Source organism: Phocoena phocoena, chromosome 14 (genome assembly GCF_963924675.1).
Source record: "Phocoena phocoena chromosome 14, mPhoPho1.1, whole genome shotgun sequence".
Classification (NCBI taxonomy): domain Eukaryota; kingdom Metazoa; phylum Chordata; class Mammalia; order Artiodactyla; family Phocoenidae; genus Phocoena; species Phocoena phocoena.
This window is the reverse complement of record NC_089232.1, coordinates 657,323-684,451: the sequence shown is the minus strand read 5'-3', so window position 1 is coordinate 684,451 and position 27,129 is coordinate 657,323. Positions and strand designations below refer to the sequence as shown.

The 27,129-nt window shown below is 59.0% G+C and overlaps 1 protein-coding gene across 2 annotated transcripts; it reads right to left on the bottom strand.

Annotated features, from left to right (window-relative positions):
- Nucleotides 1–3,246: 3,246 nt before the first annotated feature.
- EDAR (ectodysplasin A receptor) lies at nucleotides 3,247–18,489 on the bottom strand. Of its 2 annotated transcripts, none has more exons than XM_065891333.1 (11): nucleotides 18,439–18,489; nucleotides 17,820–17,942; nucleotides 17,283–17,464; nucleotides 13,466–13,551; nucleotides 8,601–8,687; nucleotides 7,201–7,329; nucleotides 7,043–7,117; nucleotides 6,854–6,926; nucleotides 6,060–6,219; nucleotides 5,192–5,252; nucleotides 3,247–3,569 (listed from the first exon to the last, which is right to left on the bottom strand). In XM_065891333.1, the coding sequence occupies exons 1-11, from the start codon at nucleotides 18,487–18,489 to the stop codon at nucleotides 3,247–3,249; spliced, it is 1,350 nt and encodes a 449-aa protein (XP_065747405.1). The 2 variants fall into 2 exon arrangements, with proteins under 2 accessions (XP_065747405.1, XP_065747406.1); XM_065891334.1 differs by having other exon boundaries at nucleotides 7,201–7,326.
- Nucleotides 18,490–27,129: the final 8,640 nt, after the last annotated feature.

Below are 27,129 nucleotides of genomic sequence, written 5' to 3'. Positions count from 1 at the left end.
GCTGGCTCATTATTATTTGTAGGTATTACCTATGTGTTGCTACTTGTAAGATTGTAAAAATCACCAAAGTAACGACCAAGTGAAGTTACGAGTAGCATCATTTATCATGAAAAAGGGAAAAAAATTTTTAACCTTTAAAATGGAAACTGTAGAAGCTGTGGAATGTGGATTTTTTCCATTCAGCTAAGGTGGTACTAATGGACACGATGGAATTTTCAGGGTTAATGAACCTGGAGTTACGTTTTGTAAAAATGTTTTAGGAAAATTCTTTGGAATAAATTGGCGTTCGTGTGGGAACAAGGTTAGAGCGTGTCATCGTTCTGTTTTCTTAATATGTTAAAAAAGTCCCCCTTCTAGAAGCGTATGTACACACACTTCAGCTGCCATAGTTCCCGCACCCAGAGAGCTCTCTTGCCATCAAAGGTGAGTGACGTAGCCAGAGGTCTGGGTAGAGCTCGGGACGTAGGACAGAAAACTGATACACAGAAGAAATCATCCTGAAGACTCACAGAGATTATCCTCTATCAGCATTTAATCTCATTTTCAGGATCTGGAAGAAAGTCTCAGGAAACTTGGGCCCCTTCAAAAGAATGTAAGAAGACTGTGCTGTTTGTGAAGCAGAAACAGAAATCCATAAAGAGCTGGCTAATGTGATGGTGAGGCTTACAGGCACTTAAAAATGCAGAAGCGACAGTGAACGCGAGAAACAAACCCATCACCAGTGCTTGAGGAGGCGGAGCCAGTGCTGGGGGGCAGGGGAGGTCCCGGGAGAGGGCGGCGGGCGCACGGCGGCGGGGCTGGCGCTTCCTTCCGAAGGGGCCACGGGGCACAGGCCGAGCAGAAGCCGAGCTGAGAGCCGGAGTCGAGTGGGGACTGAAGGCCCGTGAGCGCACGCCAGGCGTGATGGGCCGCTACCTGCAGGAGAAGAAAAGCAAGCCAGCTCCTGCGGTGCCAGAGGTCAATCGGGAGGACTCACACCTAGTGAACATGCCTGGCGTCGGTGTTTTCAGATTTGCAGGTGTTCAGAAGTTATCCACTTACGTACCATTCTTGAGAAAAGAAACTGCACAGATTACTGTAACCAACTTAAAATTGAGTTTATTAACTCAACCTCGTACCGAAAGACTGTAGTGGGCTCTGGAACCACTGAAACGTAAATAGGTTTAAAGATTTGTTGTAATTTGTGTATAAAATGGAGTGAAATGTTAAATTCCTCAAAAGGGTAAATAATGGGGAAAGCAATAGTTGAGAGTGTTTGGATGAGACTCTATTAATCGATGTCAAAAACAGAATTAACGGGGGCCCTGGGATCTAGGTGGAGAGTGGGAGCTCTAGTAAAAAGCAGCAGCTTTCTGCATTTTCACAGTCCATCTCAGTATTGACTTCGACAGAAGAATGAAGGATAAAGAAGGCTTTTGGAAAATGTCAGAGTAACCACTATTAAAAGCAGAAGAGATTGCTTTTAACTGAAAACTAAAATATGTATACAGACATGGCAAAACACAGAAAGCCAGCAACATGTGAAGAATAAAAATATATATTTAGGATAAGTAAGGGAGATTTTTAAAATTACGAATAAATTCCGTACTGCCCTATGTTGATAAATTTGAAAATCTGGATGTAATGGACTGTTTTCTAGAAAAAGACAAACTTTCAGAATTGCCTCAAGAAATCTGCAATAGAAAATCATTAAAGTCTTATAGAAGCGTGAAAATTAATTTTTAAAATGACATTAATTCCAGATGTTTTGCAGGTGAATTGTTTTAACATTTCAAAGAGGAACTATTTAAAGCTATTTAAACTGGCCCAGAATGTAGGAAAAAACATTCATTTTATACAGATAGCATGAACCCAGTACCAAAAATTGTCAAAGAAAGTAAGAATAAGAGGTTCAAAAGTTTAAAAGAAATATGAACAAGTCAACACCAACCGTATGTTACAGGAACATTAATCCATGACCAACTAGGGTAGCATGCATTCCAGAAATACCAGGTTGGCTTTCTGGTAAAAAAAGAAATATATATATAGTTTCCTGTATTTGCTGAGCAAAGGTAGAAAGCCATACACTCAATAAATGCCTAAAAATACTATAATTCAACTTAGATTCCTGATAAAACTTACTACAGTATGTTTAAAGGGCCATGAAGTCAGCAAAGTTACTGTGAACCACTGGACACGTGCCTGTTAAAAGTCCTGTGACACACGGTGGATGCTCAGGAATGCTGACGTTAGGAAGGCCTGGCACCTCCTGCAGCTCCGTTTCATTTTTGTTCACTTGAACTTTATCTTCCCTGATTCAGAATCACAGACTAACCTCTTATTTGCAGAACAGAAACTGAGGCCTGGGAGGGGACGAAAATGGCCCACGTTGGCGCGAGCAGACCAGGTCCCCAGACCCCGAGCCCAGGCGCTCCGTGGCTGCAGGCCTCACGTTCCGTGACGGGCTCGGAAGGCGCCACGAGGAAACCTGGGGTTACGTGGCTGGCCTCTCAGGAAGTCGTGATTTCCTTTTCCAGGCAGAGCCGACCACTTGTTTCTATCTGAAGCCAGTGGCCTGTGTCCCTGAGCACTGCTGCCCGCAGAGGGTGCCATCCGAGTGCGGATGAGAGCGAGAAGCGGTGCAGGGACCCCGGCCCCCAGGCTGGACTCACGCAGCGGCGAGGTCGGCTGCAGCGGCCCTTGACCGGACGCCCTGCAGACCAGCGCGTGGGGCAGGTGGCAGGGGCTTCCGTGTGACCGGAAGGGCTGCAGGGAGACGGTGACTCAGGGCCACGTGGGTGACTGAGACCCACGCTGAGCCTGGAGCGGGAGGGCGTGGTGCGGGGCCTGCCTCTTGCCGCTTTCCCAGCCTTGGAGCTGTGTTCCTCGTGGCGACGCCCGCCCACCTGCTTCATCTCCCAGAGGAAGCGCTCCCCCGCTCGGGTTGTGTGCCGTCTTTCAGGCGAACGTCTGTCTCTCCCGGGCTGTGAGCTCCCCGCAGCCAGGGACCAGAGGCTTCACATCTGTCCTCCCGGCACTGCTGGTGCACACGGGTGGCGCCGTGTCCGCGGAGGAGGGAGTGGCGGGTGGGATGCACGGATGCGCACAGACTTCGCTGGGGCTGGTGAGGCCGGCGGGTTGGCATGTCCACGTGGATTTCTGTCTTTGGTTAGACCGGGAGACGGGCCTGTTTCCTCCCGTTTCTCGGACCAGCAAGGCGTCCTGGTGCACAGGAGGCAGCCCAGCCACGGGGTCCGCGGGCCCCGCTCAGGACGCGGGGGGCGGCGGGGCGGTGGGCGGCGGGATCCCCGCCCACTCCAGGATGTCTGCGCACAGGGACTCCACGGCGTCCAGCCGCTCGATCTGCACCAGCTTGGTGAGCAGCTCCGGGATGCTATAGCCGGCCGTGCTGATGCGGTCAAAGAGCTGCAGGCCGTCCGTCATGCCCCCGATCTCGTCCCGCTTGAGCCCGAAGCTCTCGGCCAGGTGGCGCCACGTCTTCACCACGGCCTTCTCCGAGTTGTACGTGGCGCTGAGCATCCGGCTGGTCTTCTCCAGGCAGTCGAACGGCAGCTCTGTGGGGCTGAGGCCTGCGCGACAAAGGGCCACAGTCAGAGATCGGCAGAAGCGCGGCACCTTTGAAAAGGCTTTCTAGACTCTTTTTTAAAACTGTAAAATAAAACACAAATGCAGAAAACCACACAGAATATATGCTTAAGGCAAACAACTCCCGGGACACTGCCAGCCACACGCGAAGCCCCTCCATTCCCCTGATCCAAGCAGCCCTCTAGGACGCCCTCTAGGACATGGTGGGCCATCACCAACGCCTTTGATACGGGCCACTCTTAGGTGCCCCTGCCGGTATGAGGTCCCTTTATGGGGACCACGGTCACCTTCATGAAAGGTGCTCCAAGGACAGCCTGGCATGGGTGTCATCTGAGCCAAGTCACTGCCAAGTCAGTGGCCTAGCATTCCTCAGACCCCACTGTACGTCAGACTCGGTCAGAGGCACTTAAAAAAGAACGTGTTTCCACTTCTGGAAGATGGAGTAGACGTGCTCTTCCCTCTTCCTCCTGGTAGCACAGCTGAAGACCCGGGATACACCCACAAGCACAGGCAAAACGCCTGTCAAAAGCCTGCTCTCTCAGCAAGAAGAAAATACTCGGACAGTGACTGCCCTCTTACAGCCAGACACACAGAACAGCCCTGGTCCCACTCCCTCCAAGGCCAGCAAAGCTGAGTGGGAGCCTGGGCGTCCACCCCCAGGAGGCCGTAGCACCAGGTGTGTCAGCAGGGCCAGGTGGGGACAGGGGCTTGCTCCTCACCAGCTGGTAACAAGCCTCCCCGCCCCCGTGGGGTTGGTGGAGACCACTCGGAAGAGCAGATGCCCACCCGCACCCCCACGGGTGTCAGCGAAGGCCGAGTGGGAACCCGTGCATCCACGGCCACCTGGCGGTGACAAGGGGTGCCCCTCCCTCACCCAGGTGTGTCAGAGGAAGCCAGCTGCACAGAAGCTTCAAGTAAGACCCTGAGTCTCAGAACATCACATAAAACTGTTCAGGTTTCCATAGAAACTCATTCATCATGACCAAGAACCAGGAAGATCTCAAATGAGTGAAAAAAGACAATCAGTAAACGCCGACACTGAGATAGCAAGATGTTGGGGCATCGGACAAAGATTTGAGAGAGGCCGCGATAAAAGTGCTTCAACAAGTAATTACAAACATACTGACACTTGAAACAGGTAAGAAAAAACAGAAAGGCTAACAAAAGAAAGTATAAAGAACCAAACGGAGGCTTCCCTGGTGGCGCAGTGGTTGAGAGTCTGCCTGCCGATGTGGGGGACGTGGGTTCGTGCCCCGGTCCGGGAAGATCCCACATGCCGCGGAGCGGCTGGGCCCGTGAGCCATGGCCGCTGAGCCTGCGCGTCTGGAGCCTGTGCTCCGCAACGGGAGAGGCCACAGCAGTGAGAGGCCCGCATACCGCAAAAAAAAAAAAAGAACCAAATGGAAATGTTAGAACTGAAAGATGTAATAACCAAGACTAAAAGCTCAGTAGATATGGCAGAATAAAGAGGAAAGAATTAGTGAACTGGATAGCGGAATAGAAATTACCTACCCGAACGAGAGAAACTGAAGGACCCAAGAGCCAAACCCAGCCAGACGGCCAGAGAGGGTGCCCGGGAATAAGTGCCCCCTGGCCCTCCGCTTACCTTCCACAACGCCACACACGTTGGCATACACGTCCAGTATTTTCTTCCTTCGACTCTGAATCTACGAATAAAGGTGAGTATTAAGTTTCAGAAAGCGAGAAAACGGCAGCAAAGCACCTAATTCTCCACCTCAGTGTTGGCGGGCAGCCGCCTTCCCGATTTCCCATCAGAAACGCTGAACCGCGGCCTGGCAGGAACGGCTGTCAGATTCGCAGAAGGAAGCCTCTCCCCTGGGTCACCCAGCTCCGGCGCCCTCCTTGCTCACAGGGCCTTCTTGGGCTCCACTGGACATTCAGACTCAAGGACGACCAGAGGCCACGTCTGGCCTCGGTCTGTATGGCAGGACGGACCTGGGGGCCCCAGCCTGCAGGGGGGTTCCTGCAGGCACGGAGCCGCTTGGCGCTCTCCAGAGCGGGCGGCTCGGCGTGCACACGTGGCCCTCGGAGCCACCATCTCTTGGGACGACCCCACAGGCCCCCTCCAAGGGTCAATGAGCTGGGCAGCCAGGGCGCATCCTTGTCGGGAGTGACCCCGAGGCTGCACCTCGGCCCCCACGGCACCCGGCCGTTCTCTGGGCGGCAGGCGCGTGTGTGCACGTCCGCGTGTGTCTTGTCTGGGTGGGTATATTCCAGTATGTTTACAAAGGATGTGTTGTCCTGTGCTGTTCCAAGTCATTTAAACTTTCTCCTCTTGGTTTGTTATTTTCCCTTTTCTTCTATAAAGCTGCATAGTAAGGGAACTAACTTTTCTGTCCTTAATGCCTCCTTTTGAACCTGCCTCCTGGCGGGGCTCGTGGGAGGAACCCCCGGACTCAGCAGCGCCTGTTCAGTGGAAGGCGGTGTGTTTGGGGGCCGGGCGTGGGCCTCACCCCGGCCGCCTTGGTGGCGGTGGACGGCTTCTCCCTGGCCAGGTGGACCAGCGACAGCAGGCACAGCTCTGAGGGGCCCTGCCCGTCGGGGGCCAGCTCCTCGTCGCTGTCCAGGCTCCGGTTCAGCAGCTGCTCCTCCTCCGATGAGGCGTCGTTTTCACTACGGAGACAGGGTTAGGGTTAAAGGCGCCTGGGCTGGCTGGCCTCACCTGCTGCCCCAGCAGTGGGGACCGTGGGCGCTGGCAGCTGTCCCCGCTGTGCCGAGCGGCTCTGGGCACGGGCCTCGAGACGGACAGACACCGCTCTGGGTCCTCCCCACCTCCCGGCCGTCCACACCCGAGTCTCCACCGAGCAGACGGGGTACCGGGCCGGCGCCGCACCCCGCAGACGCCTGGAGTTACTGGAAACAAAGCTGAACACAGCCTGCGCCCGGGGACCCCCTCTGACGGGGGCGGGGCGGGGGGCTTCGGGACCCCCCACGGGGGGCAGGGGGGCTCACGTCACCCCCCTGCCCCCGCCCAGGCCGCAGGCCTAGTCACGCTCCCGAAATCACTCCACGCAGACGAAGAACCACATTGTTCCTCATAGGCACCCTGCTCGCCCCCTGTGGTTTGGCTGAAGATCGATTTAAAGACAGCCCTGTGTCCCAGCAAGTGGGTCACGGAAGCGAAGCCCCGCCGCGGCGCCACGTGGAGGGGCAGGACACGGAGCCCGGCGGGGCAGCCTAGCGCCCCTTCCCGCTCGCACCCCCGAGGGCCCGCCCGCCGCGCCCTGGGCTGCCGTGCCCGACTCACCTCTTGGCCGACTTCGCCGGAGCTGCCGTCAGCTTCTCGAATTCGTCCTGCTCGGAGAACATCACCACGCTGTCTGTGGGGACGGGAGCGAGTCGGGGAGGCGTCAGTGTCCGGCCTCCCCGGAGGGGCGCACGCGCCCGGCCCTCAGCCCACGCCCTCCCGGGCGCCCGGCCCAGGGGCTGCCCCCACCTGGGGCCGCTTTCTTCTCCTCCTCCTGGCTCACGGGAGCTTCCGGGCTCTTCACGGGGGCGCTGGGGCAGCAGGCTGCGGGTACAGAGGGCGTGGGCGGCTGGCTCGCGTTGGGGGGAGCGGTGGGGTGGGGCGGGCGCGGGGCGCGGGGGCGGCACCTGGGGCGGGAGGCCTGGCCTTCAGGATGTAGAACATGATGATGAGGACGAGGGCGACGGCCATGGTGAAGATGGTGGACATGGCGATGACCAGGGCCGTGGCCAGGTGTCCTTGGCCCGAGAGCTCTGCTGCGGTCGGGAGAGAAGGCCGTGACTCGGGGCTCGGGCCGCCCTGCGAGGCCGCGGCCCCGGTGAGCAGTGGCCCTGCCGCTGACCCTCCAGGGGACCCTCGGGATCCAAAACGCTGGCTTCGTCTGAGAAACAAGCGCTAAAAGTCCGCTCCGGCCGTCACGTCGGGACCGCCCGTCCGGCCCCCTTGCTGGCCAGCGGCGGCGGATGCCCAGGTTGCTCCCGGGTGTTTGCTCTCGGTTCTACTTCTTTGGGGACCCAGCAGGTGGGTGTGGAGAGAAGGGGGCCCACGAGCTAAACTGTCCTGAAGACAGTTCAATCCAAGATTTTTCCCAGCAAGAGCCGGGGTGGAAGCGTCGCCTCCGAGGGCCGAGACTTGATCCCCGATGTGGCTCCAGCTTCTCCTGCAGCCTCGGGCTCCGTGTGCCCAGGGCCCAGGCAGAGGCGTGCCCAGGCTGCCACGCACCTCCTCTGCTCGTCTCCCCAAAAAGGGGAGACCGGTCCTAATTCTCTGAGGGAACCAAGCAAGACCCGCTCTCCCGAAGCAGGATCCAGGTACCCAGGCCCCCTGCCCCCAGAGGGAGGCCTGCCCCTCTTTGTTAAAAGGCATTAGAGCCGGTAGCCAGGCGCTGCCCCTCCGGGTGGGGTGCATCTGGGTGGTCCTCGTGTTTTCCTTTCCTCTGTGCTGGTGCCACCTCCGTCCTGGAGGAAGTGAGGTCCAGAACTTCAGCTAAGTTCCTGCCTCGGTGCTCCGTGTGAATGCAGGGGTCAGGCTGGTGGGCCGCGCGCCCTGGCATTCTGAGACGGGGGCCCGGAACGTGCTTCCCAACCGGGCAGCACGGGAACAAGTTCCAGTCTTGCTCCGAGAGACACCAAGGCCAGGGTCCTGCAGCCCCCCAGCCTTGAGGACTTGGGGGTGAAGCACAGTTACTGGAAACAAGTATTAAAGTGTCGGGTGGGCAGGTTCATTTGAAAGCCAGCAAGGCTCCCCGGAGTCAGGCCCAAAGCCCCGGGGGCTGGCCTCCCCTCCGGCTCCCTGCTGCGTACACCTGAGTCACCAGCGTGGTCCAAGGGGCCCCGGCACCCGTGGAGGGATCGGCTCACCTCCTTGCAGAGAAAGTTGCTAACTTCCAGCAGCCAGGGCCCGAACGTGACTGACACGCAAGGGGAGTGATCCGAGGTGGAGAAGGTCCTGTTCTGATGACCCTCCTGTCCCCCCCCCCCCCCACACTCTCGGCCACCCCTTGGGGCCGGCACCCTCGCCGCCTTACCTTTGTGGACGAGCTGGGACGGGGACAGGGTGCTACTGCCGGGCGTGCGCGGGAAGCTGGCAGGGACTCCCGAGACGGCTCCCACACCTGTGGGGACGGCGGTGACAATGGGTCCCTCGAAAGGACCCGGCTGCCCCAGCCTTGGAGACGGAGCACAGGCTGCAGGCTGAGCGCCCCCGGCCCCAGGGATCCAGAATTCTCATGAGGAAGGGGCTGGGCCGGGGGCCCTTCACCTCTTAGAGCTCATGACAACCCTACAGAGTGCCCGGACCTCGCGGGCGGTGTTGCTCCCTACGTGGGACACACGGGTTCACAGCTGCTCAATCCGAGGGATTCAGACTCGGTCTCCACGAGCACCCGTGGGGAGGAGAGAAGCAGGTGTGTGCACGCGTGTCTGGGGGGAGACACTTGAGGGATTCCTTCCATTGCATCGAACAGGGACGTTCTTGTAATACTTTTTCTAGTTATAAAACGAATACAGGCTCGTGATTTAACATCTGGAAAATAGCAGAACCCAAGAAAGAAGGGAAAGGATCACCCATAGCCTCACAGTCTAAAGTTGACATTTTGATGTATTTCCCTCTAGAATTTTCCTCTGATAACGTTTTCGAAACAGTTGTGACCGAACGGTTTAAGAACAGAGATGAGGTTTCCTTCCCTCAAAACTGTGGAGCACAAACCTGGCTCCTTCGTGAACGGTGTCGCAGAGTCTGGTTCTGGGGTCGGCTGAGTCAGCAGCGGTTTGTCCTGTTAAATCGCCCGGACGGTAGAACTTCCTTAGGTCAGACTGAGCTTTGTGATTCGTAAAGAGGACCATGTTTTAATACGTTTCCTCCTGCCTGGCTTCTGTCTCTCCGGGTCCGGGGTCATTCGCGGCTCGGGTTTCCCTGAGTGAGGACAAGGTGCGCGAGGCCCCCATGTCCACAGCCGGCCGTCCTGGCCCTGCAGAACCTGGGCAGCTCTGGAGGTGGGCGGGTGGAGAGGGTGGAGGCTGGGCAGGACAGGCAGTGAGGGACTGGCCCCGAGTGACCGCACTTCTGTTTGTTTGGAGACCCTCGCGGGGGGGAGGGGGGAGGACACGTGGTCCCCGCAGCCCGACCGGGCCGCTGTCCCCCGGGCGGCCTCCCTCATCTGTAAAACACCCCCGGCTGCTCAGGTGTCCCAGGACCAGAGGCGCCTCCGTTGGAGATTTCGGCTCCTGCAGCCCAGGGCCTTCACCCCTATGAGCTGCCGACCTTTGCCCTTTGCCCCCTGCCCTCTGCACACGGCGGGGCAGCCCCTTCCCCACTCCAGGCTCACGCCCGCGGTCCCCGCCACTGCCAACTGCTGGCCCTCGGGTGAGTCCTAGCTCTCCCGCTGAGAGGGGCGCGGGAGGCCGCGGTGGGTCTTCACATCCTCTCCCAGGTGGGCTCCTGAATGCGTCCAGGGCCTAGAGGGACGTCCCTCGGCCTTTCCCCCACCCACCAATGTCCGACACATCTGGTGACTGAAGCCAGAAGCACCACCTGATTTCCTTTCAAAAGCTGGGAACCAGGCCATCTGTCTAAGGGGCTTGAGGCAGCTGAAGCCGTGTCTCAGGAAGACAAATCCCCGTGGGCTCTGCGTGTGGGTGTTTGTAGTCTCCGTCTGTTCCTGTCCCTCTCTGCTGGGCTTGCCCATGCGGCTGGTGACGGGCTTGGGGACACAGACGCGCCCAGGCCTGTGGTCTAGAGAGGGACAGCCAGAGCTGCCTGCGGCTGGACTTACGAGATGCCTCTGCCCCCCGATGGGAGGGGCTGGCACACAGTGACCACATCCCCTGCCCCGCAGGTGCCCCGCCCCTGCCAGGTGGCAGCTGGGCCTCTGCCCTGATTCATGACACCCCCAGGGGCCTCCAGCTGGTGTCACCTGCACAGCCCTGGGATCCTCGCTGATCTCCAGTGGATCAGACGGACTGTTCTGGGCACACTGAGGGGTGGGGAGGCTGCGTGGCCGGTGGGCGTCTCTGTGGGCGGGCGCCCTCGGGACAGCGCCACCGGGACCCTGCACAGCCGAGTCTCTGAGTCCCCGTCCCAGGCTCTGCTCCGGTCCCACGAGGACTGACTCGGCACCAGCATCCGTGTTTGGTGTCGAGAGGTTTCTGTCCATCCAGCACGTGCCTCCCGGGCTGGCTCCTGAGACGAGAATGCTCCTCGGGGTTGGGTGGTCAGCGGGTCCGTCCCTCCACCCACAAGGGAGCAAGGAGGAGGCGTTTTGTAACCGGGATGAGGCGAGGCAGGAGACCCCAGAGGAGAGCAGGCGGGTCCGGGTCCGGGTCTGCGCGGCCCTCCACTGGGTGGGGGTCGTGCTCTGGGGACTGAGAGCACTGAGCACATGGCTTAGTGTGGCCGCACCTCCACGCCGGGGTTGGGGGGCGCGGGCGGCCCTTGGTCTCTTAATCCACAAGCTGTGGATACTCCGGTTTGTATCAGAGTCCGGCTGGGATCCTCCATGTAGGGCACAGTTTGGATTTTCAGGGACGACTGATGGACTCGTATGGCTTCATGGGGTGGCCCCGGTGCAGAGGCTGGGGTAGCGGCAGAGCACCAGGGCCTGGCTGCTCTCGGGGGACGCAGCTTGGACCCCACGGGAGCTGCGACAGGAGCAGGCGACGGGTGTGCGCCCTCCCAGCTGAGAAGCTCTGCCTTAAGAAACAGCTGGAATCCTGCCGCTGGGGCCAAGGCTTCACCTTCGCGCGGCAGCACTGCTGGGCAGAGAGCTGGCCCTGGACCGGGCGCCTCGGGCACCTTTGTCCCTACCATGCTGGACGGGGGTCGGGGTGTCCCCCTGACAGACGAGGACACTGGGGCACGAAGTCAAGGACCTTTCCAGGAGTGGGAACTCATCGCGAGGCTGCGCCGTGCAGAGGCCTCTTTCTTCAAGGGCGGGCACTGCGCGCAGGGAGGGGGCACACCCAGGGCTCGGCCTGCAGGATGGCTTCCCGCGGCCTGGCCTGGCTGGGCTGCTCCAGCACCGAGACGTGGGGCCTGTGTCACACGCTGCCCTGAGGTCCGTGCCATGCTCTTTGACGTGGTCTGTAGGGTCCACTGTCCAGCAACCTGGGGTGTCAAGGGGCTGGCTTCACGGGGGTCCAGCCCAGGCGATCACATCCAACCAAAGGCTGGAGGCAGGGGGCTCTGGGCTCCCGACCGGTGGGACCCAGGCATCCAGCCGGTGACTCCGGGGACCTGACCAACTCCTGGCTTTCCCGGGATGGGGCTGCTGGCAGCCCTGTGAGTTGGTCACTATCAGCCTTTCTGGCCCTGTCTGCTGACCCCTGAGCAGAAGCCCCAGATAAAAGGTTGGCACAGAGGAAGGTGCAGACCCCAGAGGTGGAGCCAACCCTGGAGACCCCCTACCCAGCAGGCTCCACTCCCCACGTAAGCCCACAAAGCCTCTTGGCTGCATCTCCCCATTTCCCAGAGGGACAAACAGAGGTCAGGTGACTTTCAAGGTTGCACAGCAGGACTCCGGGTCCCCTGACTCTCAGCTTCCCTTCCTTGCTGGCCTCCTTCAGGGCTGGATCCTGCGAACCCACTGGGGGCCGCTCTCGAGATAAGTAGTTAATTACGGGCTGGGGGCCGGGGGTTACGCGCTCATTGTCGAAGTCTGCTGGATTCGGGGACTCTGCTGTCTTTCCCCGTGTTGGAGGAGAGGAGGGGCTGCTTCCCGGGCTGAGAGCTCTCCGGCTTCCGGGTGGCTAGTGGGGTCGCCCCTGGACGAGGACACAGGCCCCGTGAGCTTTCAGATGAAGGCCCATGGGGAAGAGCTGCACGAATCCCAGGTTCCACAGCAAAGAGCTTTTTCTCAGTAGGTGGGGGAGTGTCTGCCGTCTTCCCAGATAGGACTTCATCCCAAAGCCCCCTGGGATTGACCTGTTTAGATTCCCCAGCAGAAGCCACAGATGTGGCAGCCTAGGCCTCTGGCCCTCCTCTAATTTGTGAATTAATTAGCATCTGGCTGGGTGGGAAAGCTCAGCTTTAAAGACGTGCAAACTGTCCTTGCCAGGTTCATCTACTTAAGGACTCTGGATGGGAGGGAACGCCCTCCCACAGCCCAAGGCATCTCCTCCAGCAGATCCCGAGGGCAGGAGCCCTCCTCCCCTTCCTCCTGGTGCTTTCAGGAGGCAGGCCCTTGTTCTAGTCTCCCTGACAAGATGTTGTGAGAAAGCTGGGTGGGCAGGGCCCCAGTGCAGACCCTCAAGCTCTCTGGAATGGGAGCGGGGCCGCATGCAGCCCAGGACCAGACCCCCACTTCCCTCCCGGCCGTCCCGTCGTCCATCCGTCCACCTGTCCCACCTTGTTCGTATCTCTCCCGACCACAGACCCGAGAGGCCACACACCGCCTTCTCTGAAGCAGAGATTCCTGGCCCTTCCTCATAAATGGACGCCCGAGAACATCAAACCAAAATTAGAGCAGGAAAGAAGCAGCCCGAGGTGAGATTCTAAACTTGAGAGGCTGTTTACGGCACGTGCGTTGTGATCAATCCTCATATTCCCTTGGCCTCGTCTGGTTTATAAAACACATGTGAGAACTCACCACTGCTGAGCCCTTTGCAGCATTCAACAAAACACCTCGGCATTGTGGGTGTTTGCAAAGATCGTGAGAGATGGATGGTCCACGTTACAGATGAGAAAACTGAGGCTCACAGAGGTCCTGCACTGGTGCTGACCTGCATCTGACTCGTGGTTCTGCCACTGCAACCCTGCCCGCCCCGTGGACCTGCAGCCTGCCGCCGGCGCAGATCATCTCTGTGCCCTCACGGTCACGAGCCAGGGTGGGAAGCTCCCGCATAACGCGAGGTATCGGAGCTGAGCCGGGACCGCTGCCGGGGCGCAGACACTCACATTCCTTGGTGTTGGGGGGCGCCAGCAGGCAGGAGTAGCAGACCATGCCGTAGATGTTCCGAGGCCTGTTCTCCAACATGTAGTAGCTGCGGGGCAGACAGAAGACAAAGCAGACAGGTGAGCAGGCGTGAGCACGGCGCGTGCTGACCACCCGGCACGCCCGCCACCAAAGCCGGACACGGGGGAGGGCGGGCAGGTCCCTCGGAGGAGGAGTACCCCGGCAGCACGGGCACAGCCTGCAGCCTGGCGGCATTACGGGCAGGGGTGTCTAGGTGAGACCCTCCCCCGCCCTGGCCCTCCTCCGTCTTCCTGGCACACAGGCCCCTGCTGGGGAGGCTGTCTGAGCTGTGCCCCAGCCTGACAAGGCTCCTGGGCCCAGCGGTGTGATGAGCTGAAGGCGCAGTGAGAAGCAGGTTCTCAGGGTTTCCAGCATGTTCCTCCAGGAGCTGTCAGGGGCCTCCTCCTAACTGGGCCTGCATTCAACCCATCGCTGGTCTCTAGCACCTGCTGCACACCGAAATTTTCAGAAACGTTTTTCTCTTCGGGGCTCACTCGCCCTGTCCTGGGCGGGACGGGGGGTGAGGATGCAGCTCAGCTGCTTCATTTCCCTCCACCCGAAGCTGGCTGTTCCCTTAGGGCCCCGCGGCCCTCTGTCCCTGTGTAAAGGTCAGACTGCCCACACTCTGGTCTACACTGTGACCTTCCCCAGTTCTGTTTTCTGTTTGCTCCTGTTCTTCAAGGGCTGATTAAGGTGAGGGGCCCAAGACAAGACTCAATTCATACGGGGCCTCTGGAATCTTCCAAGTCGACGGGGTGTAGCTTCTCCCCAAGGACCTCCTCTGCTCGGGGATCCTAGGCTAGCGGACGCTCCCTTGCCCTCCCCCCGTGCTGGCGGGCAGAAGCCACCATGAACTTCACCCCATCCTCCCTCTGTCCTAGGAGGCCCGGCAGGGAGTGGCCGCGGCCAGCGGGAGCTTGTCGTGGGGAAGCAGTGAAATCCAGCCTCTCTGCGTGCTTTGTTCCCCGGCCTCCTGCACAGCCTTTCTCACAGGAAAGCCCGTGGACGACTCCTTGTGCAGCCGGGGCCTGGCCTCCCGCTGACACACAGCGCCTGCCAAACCACAGGCAGGGACACGGCCACGCAGATCCCAGGATGCACTCGCAGGGCTGAGCCGGGTCGGAGCGGCCCGGGCGAGCCTCACCCAACCGCTTCCTGCCCTACGAAGTGGAATCATGGGAGGAGCCCATCCAGATCACGAATGTGCAGGTGGCTCCGAGGTCGGACCCGAGCTCCACACCTGTCTCCATCCACGTGTTAGGTGTCCTGGTCTGGACACTAGGACCGCCTCGAATTCCACACACCCCTCCTCCATCTCCCCTCCACCTCCTGCAGCCACATCCCAGCAAGAGGCATCACCGCCCTCACGGCTGGCTGGGCAGGCATCCCACACGACCCGGTCTGCAGCTCCGTCACCAGGATCTTCCAGCTGCTCTAAAGGTTTCCTCTGCCTCTGCTCCCGCCCGCTCCCACGACTCCCCTGCCTGGTCCCGGCTCTGTCTCTTCCCCAAGCGGCCGGGTTCCTTGTTCTGGACGCAGCCCGACAGCACCCTACGTGGCCGCGAAGTCCGCAGGGGACCTGCAGCGGCACCAAGTGAAGACTTGCCATCCCTGCCCCCTGCCCATCCCCACAGCCTTGCCTGCACCTTCCGCCTGGCCACAGGGACCACAGCCCCACGGCCCCTTGTACTTTGTCTTGAGCATCTGCCTCAGACAGCCCTGTCCTCTTCTTGGCCCCCGTCCCCCGCCACTAAGGAGGGTCCTTCCTGGACCCCTAGACGACTGGGCATACCTGCCCTCACCGATTTTCCACTGCAAAGAGAGGAACAAAGTTCTCCTCTTTGTCTCACTACTACCCACCTGGTGGGCTCCCAAGTCAGGTTTACGGAAGTAAGTACAGGAGCTGCTAGGCTAGGTTGTGTCTGTCAGATCCGATTCTCACACCCGGAAGCTCTCAAAGTAAGTTGAGGTTTTGCAAAGAGCATTATTTTCTTCCCGAGGTGAGCAAGGCCAGGTGTGCAAGCTTTTCCTTGGCACAGCTGTAGTTAATCCTCGAAACTGCGTTTCTCTCGTGAATTATGTGTCCGCACCAATAAAAACCAGTCAAGGCAAAGACCTAGGAAGTGTATGTTACGAGGGACTGATTCCAGCCACCTAAGGTCAAGGTCCTACTGAAGTTCTCTTGTTCGGGCAGTGTCTGCACCAAGTCCTCAGCAATGCTTGTGTCACCGGTGGGAAAACCTCAATTCTACTTCTTCTGATATGTTCGTTTTGGTGGGCACAGGGCAACACAATAACCTCCACAACTAAATGAAAGGCTGGCAGCTATAGAACTTTTATTCTTATCAAACTTTCTAAAGGAACAGACTACTGTCCTCCCTGGGTGTAGCTACCTGTTTTTTTGCACATTGAGAAATAATGTTCCCCTGCTTCCTTTACCCGTTTGACAAATATGTTTGGATCATACTCTGTGTCAGGGACGGGGATGCGGGCCTAGCAGGCAGATACATGGCCATGCAGGTCTGCAGCTCAGGAGGCGGGTCCGAACTGAAGGCCGAAAGCTGCAGAGACTCGGGGTGGGGATGGTCACCAGCAGGGGGATGGCGGAGGAAATAGATGCTTCCCAGCATAAATTTGAACTAAGGTTAATTTCTGCAAGCTTAAAATATCTCCCTCATCTTAAAGAGTTTTTCACTTTCAATCTGTCTCTAACTTGGAGGGTCTTTGTGCACTTCCCTTTTTTTACAGACTAACGCCCACTGCTCTTGTTTGCACATAGTCTTCTTATTTTCTGTCTCCTCTTAATTCAATACAGTGATTCCAGGTGGGAGGGGCGGGCGGATAACAAGTGACAAGCCGGCTGCGAAATATGTTCGTTTGTTCACACTGCTGCTGCTGTGACCACCGCCATCATCGCCTCATCATCACCATGACCACTGCCATCATCAGCGTGTCCATCAACATCACCTGCATCACCGCCACGACCACTGCCATCACCTCCATCATCACTTCTATCACCTTCGTCGTTACCATGACCACCGCCATCATCACTGCGTCCGTCAACACCACCTCCATCACCACCCTGACCACCACCCTGACCTCCATCACTTCTATCACCACCACCTGCATCACCTCCATGACCTCTACCATTGTCACCACCACCAGTGGCCTTCACCACTGCTCTCAGTCTCTATCTGCAGCCCTTGTGAGCACAGGTTGTGTGACCACCAGGGGGAGGTAGTCACTGGGTGTCAGGGTTGCACTTTCCTTCTCCCAAGGGGAACTTACTACTGTCTTGTCTAAGAAGGAAGACTGTCTTTTAGGCCAATTGTGCTTTCACTTTGCTTTTCTGGGAAGACTTTTGACACATAAAATAATTGTGGTGGAATTACAGGCACCATATGTCTCAAATATTTCTATTAGTAGCTCTTTACACTAAGTTTTTTCCAGAATACTAAAAATACCAAAAATAATACATTGGTGTGGAATCTCGGTTTCCTTTCCTCCAGCGCATTCCACATGTGTTGACTCACTGAAAGTATTCAACAGATCTCCTTGATTTGAGAGCTCAGAGGCGCTATGATCACGATGTCCACTTGGGGACACACACGAGGAGCCTGGGTGGGCGGCCCATCCCGGGGAAGGTGGAGGGAGGGACCCCGACCCTGGACATGTGCGCCCCGCTGATCCGCAGGCCTGGCTGCCTGCCGTGGGACCCGGGGCGGCAGAGGAGGTGGGGCGGGGCGGCCCTGAGCTCACCCGGGGAGGCAGGGCCCACACTCGGCGTCGTGCTCCGTGTCCCCCGGCGTCAGCACCGTGGCCCGGAAGAAGCCCTCGCAGTCCTTGTGGCGCCGGCAGATCTGGTAGCCGCCCTTGGAGAACTTCTCCGCGGGGCAGGGCACGCAGCCGTAGTCCTCGTCTCTGGTGCCGTAGCCGCAGGACTGGCCGGGGACGGGGACACAGGTGAGTCAGCGGCCGCGCCCGCCATGACCCGATGGCGGTCCCTCTGAGCCCTCCTGCCCCGCGGCGCCCGGCCCCACGCTGCCGCTCCCGCCGGGTCCCGGATAAACTCAAGCCGGTGGAGCTGCAGGCCTGGGCGCCCGACTCTCGGGGCTGCGCGAGGACCCCAAATACCGCAGCCGCGTTGGGGCTCCCGGACCCGAGATCACCGCGTGGAGCTCGTCCGGAGGAGGAGAGGCCGCGTCCAGGCCGCCAGCCACGCGGGGCAGGACGCCGCCCCCTCCCCCGCGCCTGCGCTTCTTACACTTCCGGGGCGGGCGCGGCGCGGGGTCTTACCAGGTAGGGCTCCTCCCCCGGCCCGCACGGGGGACACTCGTGGCACAGACCCGCGGTCTGGTTGTAGAACTCGTTCTCGCCGCAGGTGGCGTCCTCCGCTCCAGCCCAGCATGCCAGGGACGCCTGCCTCGAGGAAGGGTCTCCTTTGGCCTCCACGCGCCCTGGGAGACGCCCCCCAACTCGGGGTCGTCTTCCGGAGGTTGTGGCGGAAGGACCTGGCGGGGCCCTGCGGTCCCCGGCGCCGATTTGGCGACTTCGGTAATGACCAGGCAGCCCCCGCCCTGCTGTCGTAGGCTCCATCCCAAACGCTCCACCCCAGGAGCTCCCCCGACTACCCTCCCCACGGCCCTCGACTCCTGGGGAGCCCGGGGGCTTGGCTTCCCCCGCCCCGTGGCTGCAGGAGCGCAGAGCACGCGGCCGGCGAGGGGAGCTCCGAGCAGCGGCCACCTCGGGCCCGGGGCCAGTCCGGGCTTTGCTGGCGCCTTGGAGAGCGCGGTGAAGGGGGTGTGTGCTCGCCCGTGTCGCTGCCACACAAACAGGCCAAGAAGGACACGGCTGGTGAAGGGCACGGCCGGGTGGAGCTCCCACTGGAACCTACCCAGGTGCCCTGGCCACTTACCACCAGGATGGGCAGCCAGGCCATCCGTGTGCTGCCTCTCCTGTGGGCCATTCTCTCCCGAGGGGTCACCTGAAAGACACACTTCACCTGTGCGGGGTCTGCAGGCGAGGGCTGCTCCGGGACCCCGGCCCCGCCCAGCCCCACCTTCACTGCCCCCGGGTCTGAGGGCCTCCCGGCAGGCGCAGCAGAAATGAATACGCCCTAAAAGAAAAGGCAGGTTTTAAGCGGAGCCCCAGGCCCCTTGGACAGCCTCCACCCACGGTCCCCGTAGCATCGTGCCCTCCCGGGGAAAGAGCTCCAGAGACGAAGGACCAGAGCCCACTGAGGGCCGATGCACAAGCCCAGGGTAATGGCCACTCTCCTGCTCGGAGGGTCTGAAGAAGCAGGTCCTGATCCCCCAGCCGCGGGGGCGCCCTGAGAGAGGTCAGAACCCAGACCACCCATTGCCCCCGCCTCCTGCCGCCCCTGCCCGATGTGAGCTTCCTCCCTGGCACCCGTTGGAGCCATTCAGAGCACACTTGGGTCCGACCCTGTAGTTTTACAGTTGAGACAGCTGAGGCCCAGATAGGTCAGGGGCTGGCCCAAGGCCACACAGCTGCCACACGGACGGGGCGACCGCAGCCCCCTTCACCAACCAAACCAATGCCCTGCTGTCATTGTCACTTCTCCTTTTTCAGGATCAGAGGCCTGTGTTTCCGACGCACAGCGATTTAACCTGGGAGCCTGGTGCATGGAGCGATGCTGGGCTCACCCGGTGTTCCTCGTTCCCCAGCAGCCACATTCGGGCCACTGCTGTCTCGCCTGGACACGGGGTTTGAATTCGTGACAAAAGAACACACCCCGTTCTGATGCTGGCCTGTGGGGGAACTTCCAGAATCAACCACCGACTCAGACCAGAGGTCAGCTCATCTCGGGAAGCCCCCAAGGTCACCCCCACCCCTAGTCCCCTTGGCGACCACCGTTGGTCACGGAAACCCACAATCCCCACCCACGCAGAGACGGAGCAGGTGCCTCGAGCCATAGCCCTGACGCAGGGACCCACTCCTGCTCCGGGGACCTCGTGTGTACAGATCAGGTTCCTCAGGGCCCCGGGAGAAAAGCTGCCACGAGATCACTGTTGGAGAAAGTTGGGGGTCGGGGAAGGGCGGGGGCAGCCGGCGCTGTGAGACGGGCCTTCTTTTCTAAACCGCCAGGACTCTGCTCAGTGAGACTTTTGGGGGAAATGCACTTTCGGGAGAAGCACCCAACACACACACACGTGGCCAGCGGCCGGGCCGGGGCCTGTCCCGGGAACTCTGCGTCCAGCCGCCTCCCACCCTGGCGGGCCGTCCGAGCGGCCCCGTCGGCCTCCTGACCCCATGCTCCCCACGCGAAGGGGGTCGGTGAGGTCCAGGTGGGGCCGTGGGAGTCGGTGCTTGTTCATCACTCTCACAAACGCCATCCTGTGGGCCACTGGCCCAGGGGGTGCAGGGCAGGCTCGGCTTCCCCAGAGGCGGCTCCGGCTGGTTTGTAAAGCTCCCCACACACATGGAAGCAGTTCTGCAGCAACAGCCTCTGGCCTTCCAACAAAGACTTCTTGGCAGGGAGGGAGGAGGGAGGAGTGACCGCGGATTGAGGGAGGTTATGGGGAGCGACCCCTTTCCACGAATTAGGGGTGGACCTGTGAGCTGTGTGACCAGGAGGAGAGGCAGGACGGTTTGGGGAGGATGCCCCGACGACCCCAGGGAGAGACGCGGGGTGGCGGGCAGGGCCCTGGGGCTGAGATCCTTCCGGATCGCTCCCCTGTTGGCCTCTCACCCCAGTAACATCGGGTGGCTCTAGGGAGGGGTTGGTTTTCTGAAACCTACTGAAGAGACACAAAGAGTGCCTTCCCCACATTCCCACACACAGTCCTGCACTCAGAGCTACGTTTACGGTTGCAAACACCAAGTGGATGCGGCTAGATTAAAGCACCAGCCACCTGGTGGTGAACTCCTGGATGTTTTCCTTCCAGCAAAGAGCAAGCTGGGGCCGGTAGGGAGGCGAGGGGACCGGGTCTGCTCCTGCCAGGTGGGGAGGGAAGGTGCAAACAAAGGCCGGAACTTAGGAACCGGCCCCTGGGTCAGCCGGCCTGGGTCGGGATGGTGGGTTTCCCTTGCCGGCAGCCCTGGGGCCCTTCCAAGGACAAGGCCAAGGGTTTCTAACTTAACTGACTTCTAAATATAGCTGCACCTGGGAGGGCTTCCCTGTAAACCCGAGAAGGGCCGGGCCGCAGCTCAGGGCCGTCCGGGCTCCTGGATGAGCAAACCCTCTAACAAACCCTCGAACGGACGCAGAAAGCGAAGCAGAGCCTGTGGCTTTGGCTGTATTTCCATCATCAACCCCAACTGCCCAAGAAGGAAGGGGGTCAGGAAGGGAGGCAAGGGCAGTGCCCGGGCAGGAGTGCAGCCCCGAGGTCTGAGCCGTCACAGAGGGTGGCCCTGCCCCAGCAGTGCCTGGGAGCTGTTGGAGCCAAGTGGCTCCCCGTCGTGACCCCCGGTTGTTTTCATATGTTTGTCATATGTCCAGGGTCTCAGACCACAACTGCTGTCACAGCCTGAGGGAGGGGCCACGCCATGGGTGCCACGGGGCCCAGGCCGCATGGTGGGAACAGTGCAAGAAAGGCCGACAGAAACTTATCAGTGGAGGTGTGCCGAGGACTTGACACATGCATGCACACACACACGCGCACACACACTTGCACAGCCATGCTCACACACTCACAGGTACATGCACGCACCTTGAACATCAACTTAATGTTAGTAATGACTGTTGCTGGGTGGCAAAAGTAGAATTTTTTTGTTGCTTTGTTCTTCATACTTTTATACTGCTCGATTATTTTTTTTTCCTATGGACATAGGCTATCTTGAAAAAATAATTATTCTAAAGCATACTCTAAAGCAATGGCATTGATATTCACACACACGTGAAATATTTGATGATTTTGCTTTCCAGTTAATGGGAGAACAGGGCTACCGTGAGGCCAGTTTTCCCATCCTACAAAGTGTTGTGTTGGTAGAGGCCTGCGTCCCGTCCGTCAGAACATCGCCTGGCGCATCCAGTTACCCACCGTGACCACCTCCTCCTGCTGCCGTGCTCCTCAGAACCAGCCTCAGAACCAGCGCGTGACTCACTTCACTTTTTTTCCTAACAATTGTGATGACATCCCTACTCTTGCCCATAAACAAGAATCATTTGAGGTTGGAGGACTGGTTCGGGGCTGCGGGAAATAATCTTGCCAGCTGGAGAGCCCACATAAGCGACATCCACTCCCGCCAGCCCTGAATGCCACACGGGAAACATGTTCTCATTTCTTCCCTAACTCCGGAGTGACTCAGTGGAAACGGTGCCGGACGCAGCCTGTGATTTCTCAAGGGCTAGGTCTTCATGCTGCCTTAGAGGCAGATGGGGCTGGAAATGACCTCAGGATGACATGCCCCTTCCATATTAAAGGCCTGTGAGCTGACTGAGGCCAGTCCCTTCACGTCCTGAGGTTTCTGAAGACTCTGGTGTGTCTGGGAGCAGCTGGAACTCCTGCCTCTGGAACTGTGGGCGCAGCGAGCAGGACAAATCCATCGTCGATGCTCACGGTCACGGGCTCCACTGCGGCCATGGTGCCCTGGCGACTTCCAGCCACAGGACGGTGCCTCCTGGCTGGGGAGCTGCTGCCACGGGTGCAGTAGAGCTGACAACAGCCTCTAAGACCGAGTTTCTTGACAAGGGCTGAAGCCAGTCAGCAGGTGGGCAGCCAGGGCTGGTCAGTGGGGGGGTGTGAGGGACCTTCATTCTTTCACGTTCCAACGTAAGGTGCCTGCGGGTGGGACAGGGAGACCTCACCTCCCCCGGGCTCTGGCTCCCTGCCTGACGCCTGCCGGACGCGCTCCCCTTAGCTCTGCCTGAGCTTCCCCTCGGCTCTAAGTTCCTCCGTCACCTGCTTCTCTTCTTCCCCAAGAGACTCCCTGAACTGGAGATGTGCATGCAAGATGCTTACCAGGAGGTGGGCTTGAGAAGTGGGGCTGTGACGCAGTCCCAGCAGAGACCTCAGATTGGCTGGGGTGGGCCCACAGAGTTGCCCTGGATGGGAGCAAGGGCACCAGGACGGGCTGTGACTCGGGCGAGGCAGCTTTCTCCACCCAAGGGCAGTGGCCAGGTTGGGGGACTCAGCTGCGAGCCACCCGCCATCCATCCTCCCAGCATCTGGGAGGCACACCCCAGACTCGACTCTACCCGCATTTCTTGTGCTTCTTCCCCAGGCTGATAACTACCTACCCTGGGGGTTCCCAGCGTCCTGAGAGGATTCTGTGCAGCTTGGGGCTCTTCCTCCGAGGGCTCTTGTCTTTCCCTTCCTGCTGATTATGCCGGTTCAGTCCCCCAGCAGGAGCTGCGGTTGAACTGTCTCAGCATCTGTCCCACGTGCACGTCCAGACTAGTGGGCCCCAATTCTAGTGGCCACACCACAGGGCTGGTCCTAGGGAACCTCTGAACTTGGCGGATGATCACAAAGAGCTCAGCTTCCTGTTATTCCTCTTTTCTGGGCAACGCTGTGTCCGAGGTCAGACAAGAATTCAACCAGAGGCTTCTGTGACGATCGTTCCAACAGGTAGTGAACTTCAGGGAAATTGAAAGGAATCCGATATAAAGCAATCTTGATGGAAGGGGGTTAGTGCTGGACCAGGGTGGGGCCTTGGGTAAGAACCCTGCTAAGAGGCTTGTTTCTTCAACTGGGAAGTGAGGGTCTCGGGCTAGACGATTTCTGTGTCCTTCCACCTCTACTAGTCCATGGTTACATGTAGGCTACACAGCGAAAGCTCTTGGCAACACTATTAATATTGGACGTCCTAAGTCTTGTCTGTTAATTCCAACATCTGGGTTGTCTCCGGCTCTGTTTCTGTCGACTGCTTTGTCCTGGATTCTTGGGTCACATTCTCCACCTCCTTCATATGTCTGGGAATGTTTTATTTCACACCGCACACTTGTAATGGTGGCTGTAGAGAATGTGCTTTATAAAATCCCTCACTTACGGCAGCCTGGGTAGCACAGGAGGCGTTTCTATGGCATAAATTCTTGTCCTGGACCATTTGCTCTTCAGAACAAGGACCCTGTTCCAGGTCCAGTAGGAGGACGGGGGTGCCCTTGGCAGATGGTTCTGATAAGACCTGCGATATATGTGCTGCGATTTCCCCATCTTAATGTTTTATCATTTGAATGGCTCATTCATCAACAGAATTTCACAGATGTTCTGAAGCCGACTTGTGCTCTTCCAGGTTTGGAGAACCTGCTACTTTTGGGTCGGTGCGGCCTCTGCTACATCCACGCAGCCACCAGCCCTGAAACTATGCTTGAAAAAACACTCCGCACCAACTCCTCTTGGAAAGATTGTGAAACGCACGCCTGCCCTTCCATCGTACTCAACGCCTCTTCCGCACAGACCTGCATCTCATCTGGTGTTTCACCAGCCTCAGAAGTCTCTGCCTGCTCACCTGTACCCTGTCCCTCAGTGACTTTATTTAGCCAAGGGTCACTGGGAAGATAATTATATATTTAATCTCTCGTTTCCTAACAATAGTCGTCAAACGCGGGCTCTAAATCAGACCCCGGCCGTGGGATTGATGATTCTACCAGGGTCCGTGGCCGCCACGTTCGTCACCACCTTCTGCTTGAAGTGCCCAGACTCCAGGCCTCGTATCCACAGCCCCACACCTGGATGCACTTCAGCTGAGTGAGGAAAGATGCTCTTGCCTCCAGCTGCATTTAAACCATAATTGACGGGGCATAAAAAAAAAAACCGTTTGACGCCCACGCCTCCTCTCTCACCAGGCCCACCAGGGAGCCTGCGGAGGGAAGACACCTGAGGACCCTCGCCCTCTGATGGATCCGAGTGATTCCGAAGGGAAGGATGCTGGCTTTCCTTGTGTTCCTCTGATGGGTGCAGCTGTGGTTCGGCCACATCTGCACTGAGCAAAGTACTATGTCTTTGTAACATTTTTGATCTTCATTAGTTACAGCTCAGGAAAGCGGGCCAAGGCAACCTGTCTCTTTAATGTAAACAAGATTAATTGCATGGTTCCTGCACAGAATGAACTACCAGCAGTTTAACAAAAAATGTTTGTCTTTAAGCAGGATTTGGATAAAAAAAAAAAGTAAAACTGTTACAGGAAGCGCCGAAGCTGCCACATTAGCGTGCCCGCGAGCCTCGCCCTCACCGTCAGCCTAAACGCACGCCCGCCTGCCCTTTCATCCTCCTCCAGGCCGGGGCTGAGGACAGGAAGGGGGGAGAAGGCCCCGCCACACAGCGCCTCCGAAGTCTGGAATGCAGCCTGGCTGTTTGAAGCCCGGGTTTACACCCAACACCTTCCCTCATGCTCGTCGTCCAGACTCGTCTGCTCTCGCATCAGCCACAGGCCGACGGGCTGGGCGCTTCATCTTGTAACGATCGCATAATCCAAGATAAACACCCGGGATCGCTATCACTTTCATTAATAACCGTGAAATATTCCTTCCTTCAGCAGGTACAAAACCCAAACAGGCGAATGCACTCCATGGGCCGAGGCTTGCGGCGGCAGGGGGCCAAGGGCAGAGGGGCAGCTGGCGGGCACCTCACAGCCACTCTGTGGCTCCAGGACCGCGGCTGGGCGGCGGCGGAGCTGAGCCGGGCACTTGCCTCTCCGCCCGTCACCCTCCAGTTTGGGGGCCCCTGGAGTCCAGCCCGGGCCTGCGGGCTGCCCTCTGCTGGACCCCCACCCCACCCCACCCCCACCACCACGGGGTAAAGCCCCGGAGCAAGGCTTTGGACCGGGATGCTGAGAGCTTAAGGCGCATCAGAAAGACCGGCATGGGATCGGGTCCTGCAGGCTCCCGGGCGAGAGAAGGCGGTGGGTTTGCGGCAGGACGAAGGCGCAGGTCGTGAGCATCTGGGAGCTGCAGTGCTAATGAAATAGAGCCTCCCCGCTGACACGTGCCCAGGAAGCGGCCTCCGTGGCTGGAGAGCAGACACTGAGCTCAGGGACCAGGGAGGAAAGCAGTGGAGTCGGCGATCAGCCCCATGGCTGCCAGGGGTTCCCGGCTGAGAACATGCTGGACTCAGGCCTGACGGAGTGTGTGCTGGTCGGGGGTGACGGGGGCGGAGCGTCAGCTGCAGCGAAGCCAGCGAGGGCATCCGGGGGCCGAGTCCGCTCCGGGGTCAGGGCACCCACGTGGCGGCCTGGGGCTGTGCCCTGGGGTAGGCGCTGAGCCCTCCCCAGAGAGGAAGGGGCTGGGGAGGAGAGGGACTTTCCGAGTTTGGTGACGCAGGGGCTACAGCAGCGGCCCCTGGAGGCAAGTCTGGAAAGTGGACCCCAGACCGCCTGTGGCGGAGGGGAAAGAGTCCAGGGAGGAGCCGGACGAGGGGTCACCGTGTGGCCCGTGAGGGGCCTCCCGATCATGACAGCCTGGCGCTGCATCCCTCCGCGCCTCGCTTTTCTGGGATGAAACGACTCAAGTTGTAAGCTTTCCAGGGACCCTGGTTCCAAGGAAGTCGCCAGGCCGAGGGGCCCCTGCGAACGTGGCCCTGGAAGCGGAGGGAGTGGCCGGGCCACTGGGCTGTCTTGATGGCCGGGCCAGGCTCTCCCCCACCATGTCCTGCGTGGTCACGCAGAGCCTGGCACAGACGGTGCGGGGAAACGAGAATGACGCACCCTCTGAGATGCGGGCTTTCCCGCAGGACTTCACCCCGGGGCTCGGGCCCCTCGTAAAACACCGGCACGCGCGCGTCGAAGTGAAATAAGAGACTTACCCACGGTCGGCACCTGCGGCCTGCACTTCTTTCTGCCACGTGGAACCGCACACACTGCGTCCCGGTCCCGGGCAGGGTGCAAGTCGTGACCCACGACTGAACTGATTCCACGAGGCCCTCAGGCAGGGGCTGGCCGCTGTGGACACACTGCCCCAGGGGGGACGGGCATGGAACTCCCACCAGCAACCAGGGGGGAAGGCAGCTCCGGGGAGGGGCTCCTGACCACACGCGAGCAGGCCGGGCTCCGAGGGGCAGTCCTGGCTCAGCCCCGCCTGCACGCGCACCGTGTCTCCCGGCGGTGGTTTCTCCGGCGGTAACCGACAGCCCTGTGTTCGACATTCACCACGTTCTAACTCTGGTTTTAGGACCTGATCTGAACAAAAGCAGGCGATCGGAACCTCAGAATGTTTAATGAGGGTGGGTTGAGGTCATAGGCGCTGTGGATGGCGGTCAAATGTTATCCTCCCAAACGGTGCAGAACAGAAGTTCTCAAGCCAAGACCATCGAGGACAGATATTTTCGGGAACTTTTGGGGGGGTGGGGCCCGAGGGCCCAGATGGGGGACTCACTTACGCCTGCACTGGCCCCCCAGGAAAGGTGGATGGGGACTTCGTCACCTGGCCTCGGTCTCCGACATTTGTTCCATTTTTTTCTTAATTTCCTGACTATAAAAACTTCATAGAATATTTTCAAATACGTAAAAGTATGAAGAAGAAACTTAACAGTCACTTAGAGTCCTACTCTTCGAAACATTATTGCGATTTTGATATATTTCCTTCCATTTTATATACATATAGAATTGAGAGGCATGCTGTATACAGCGTTGTACCCTTTTTGCCTAATAATTTAACCAGCATCTCCATCTGTCACGACACAGCAGGAGCACAGCTGCGGACATCCAC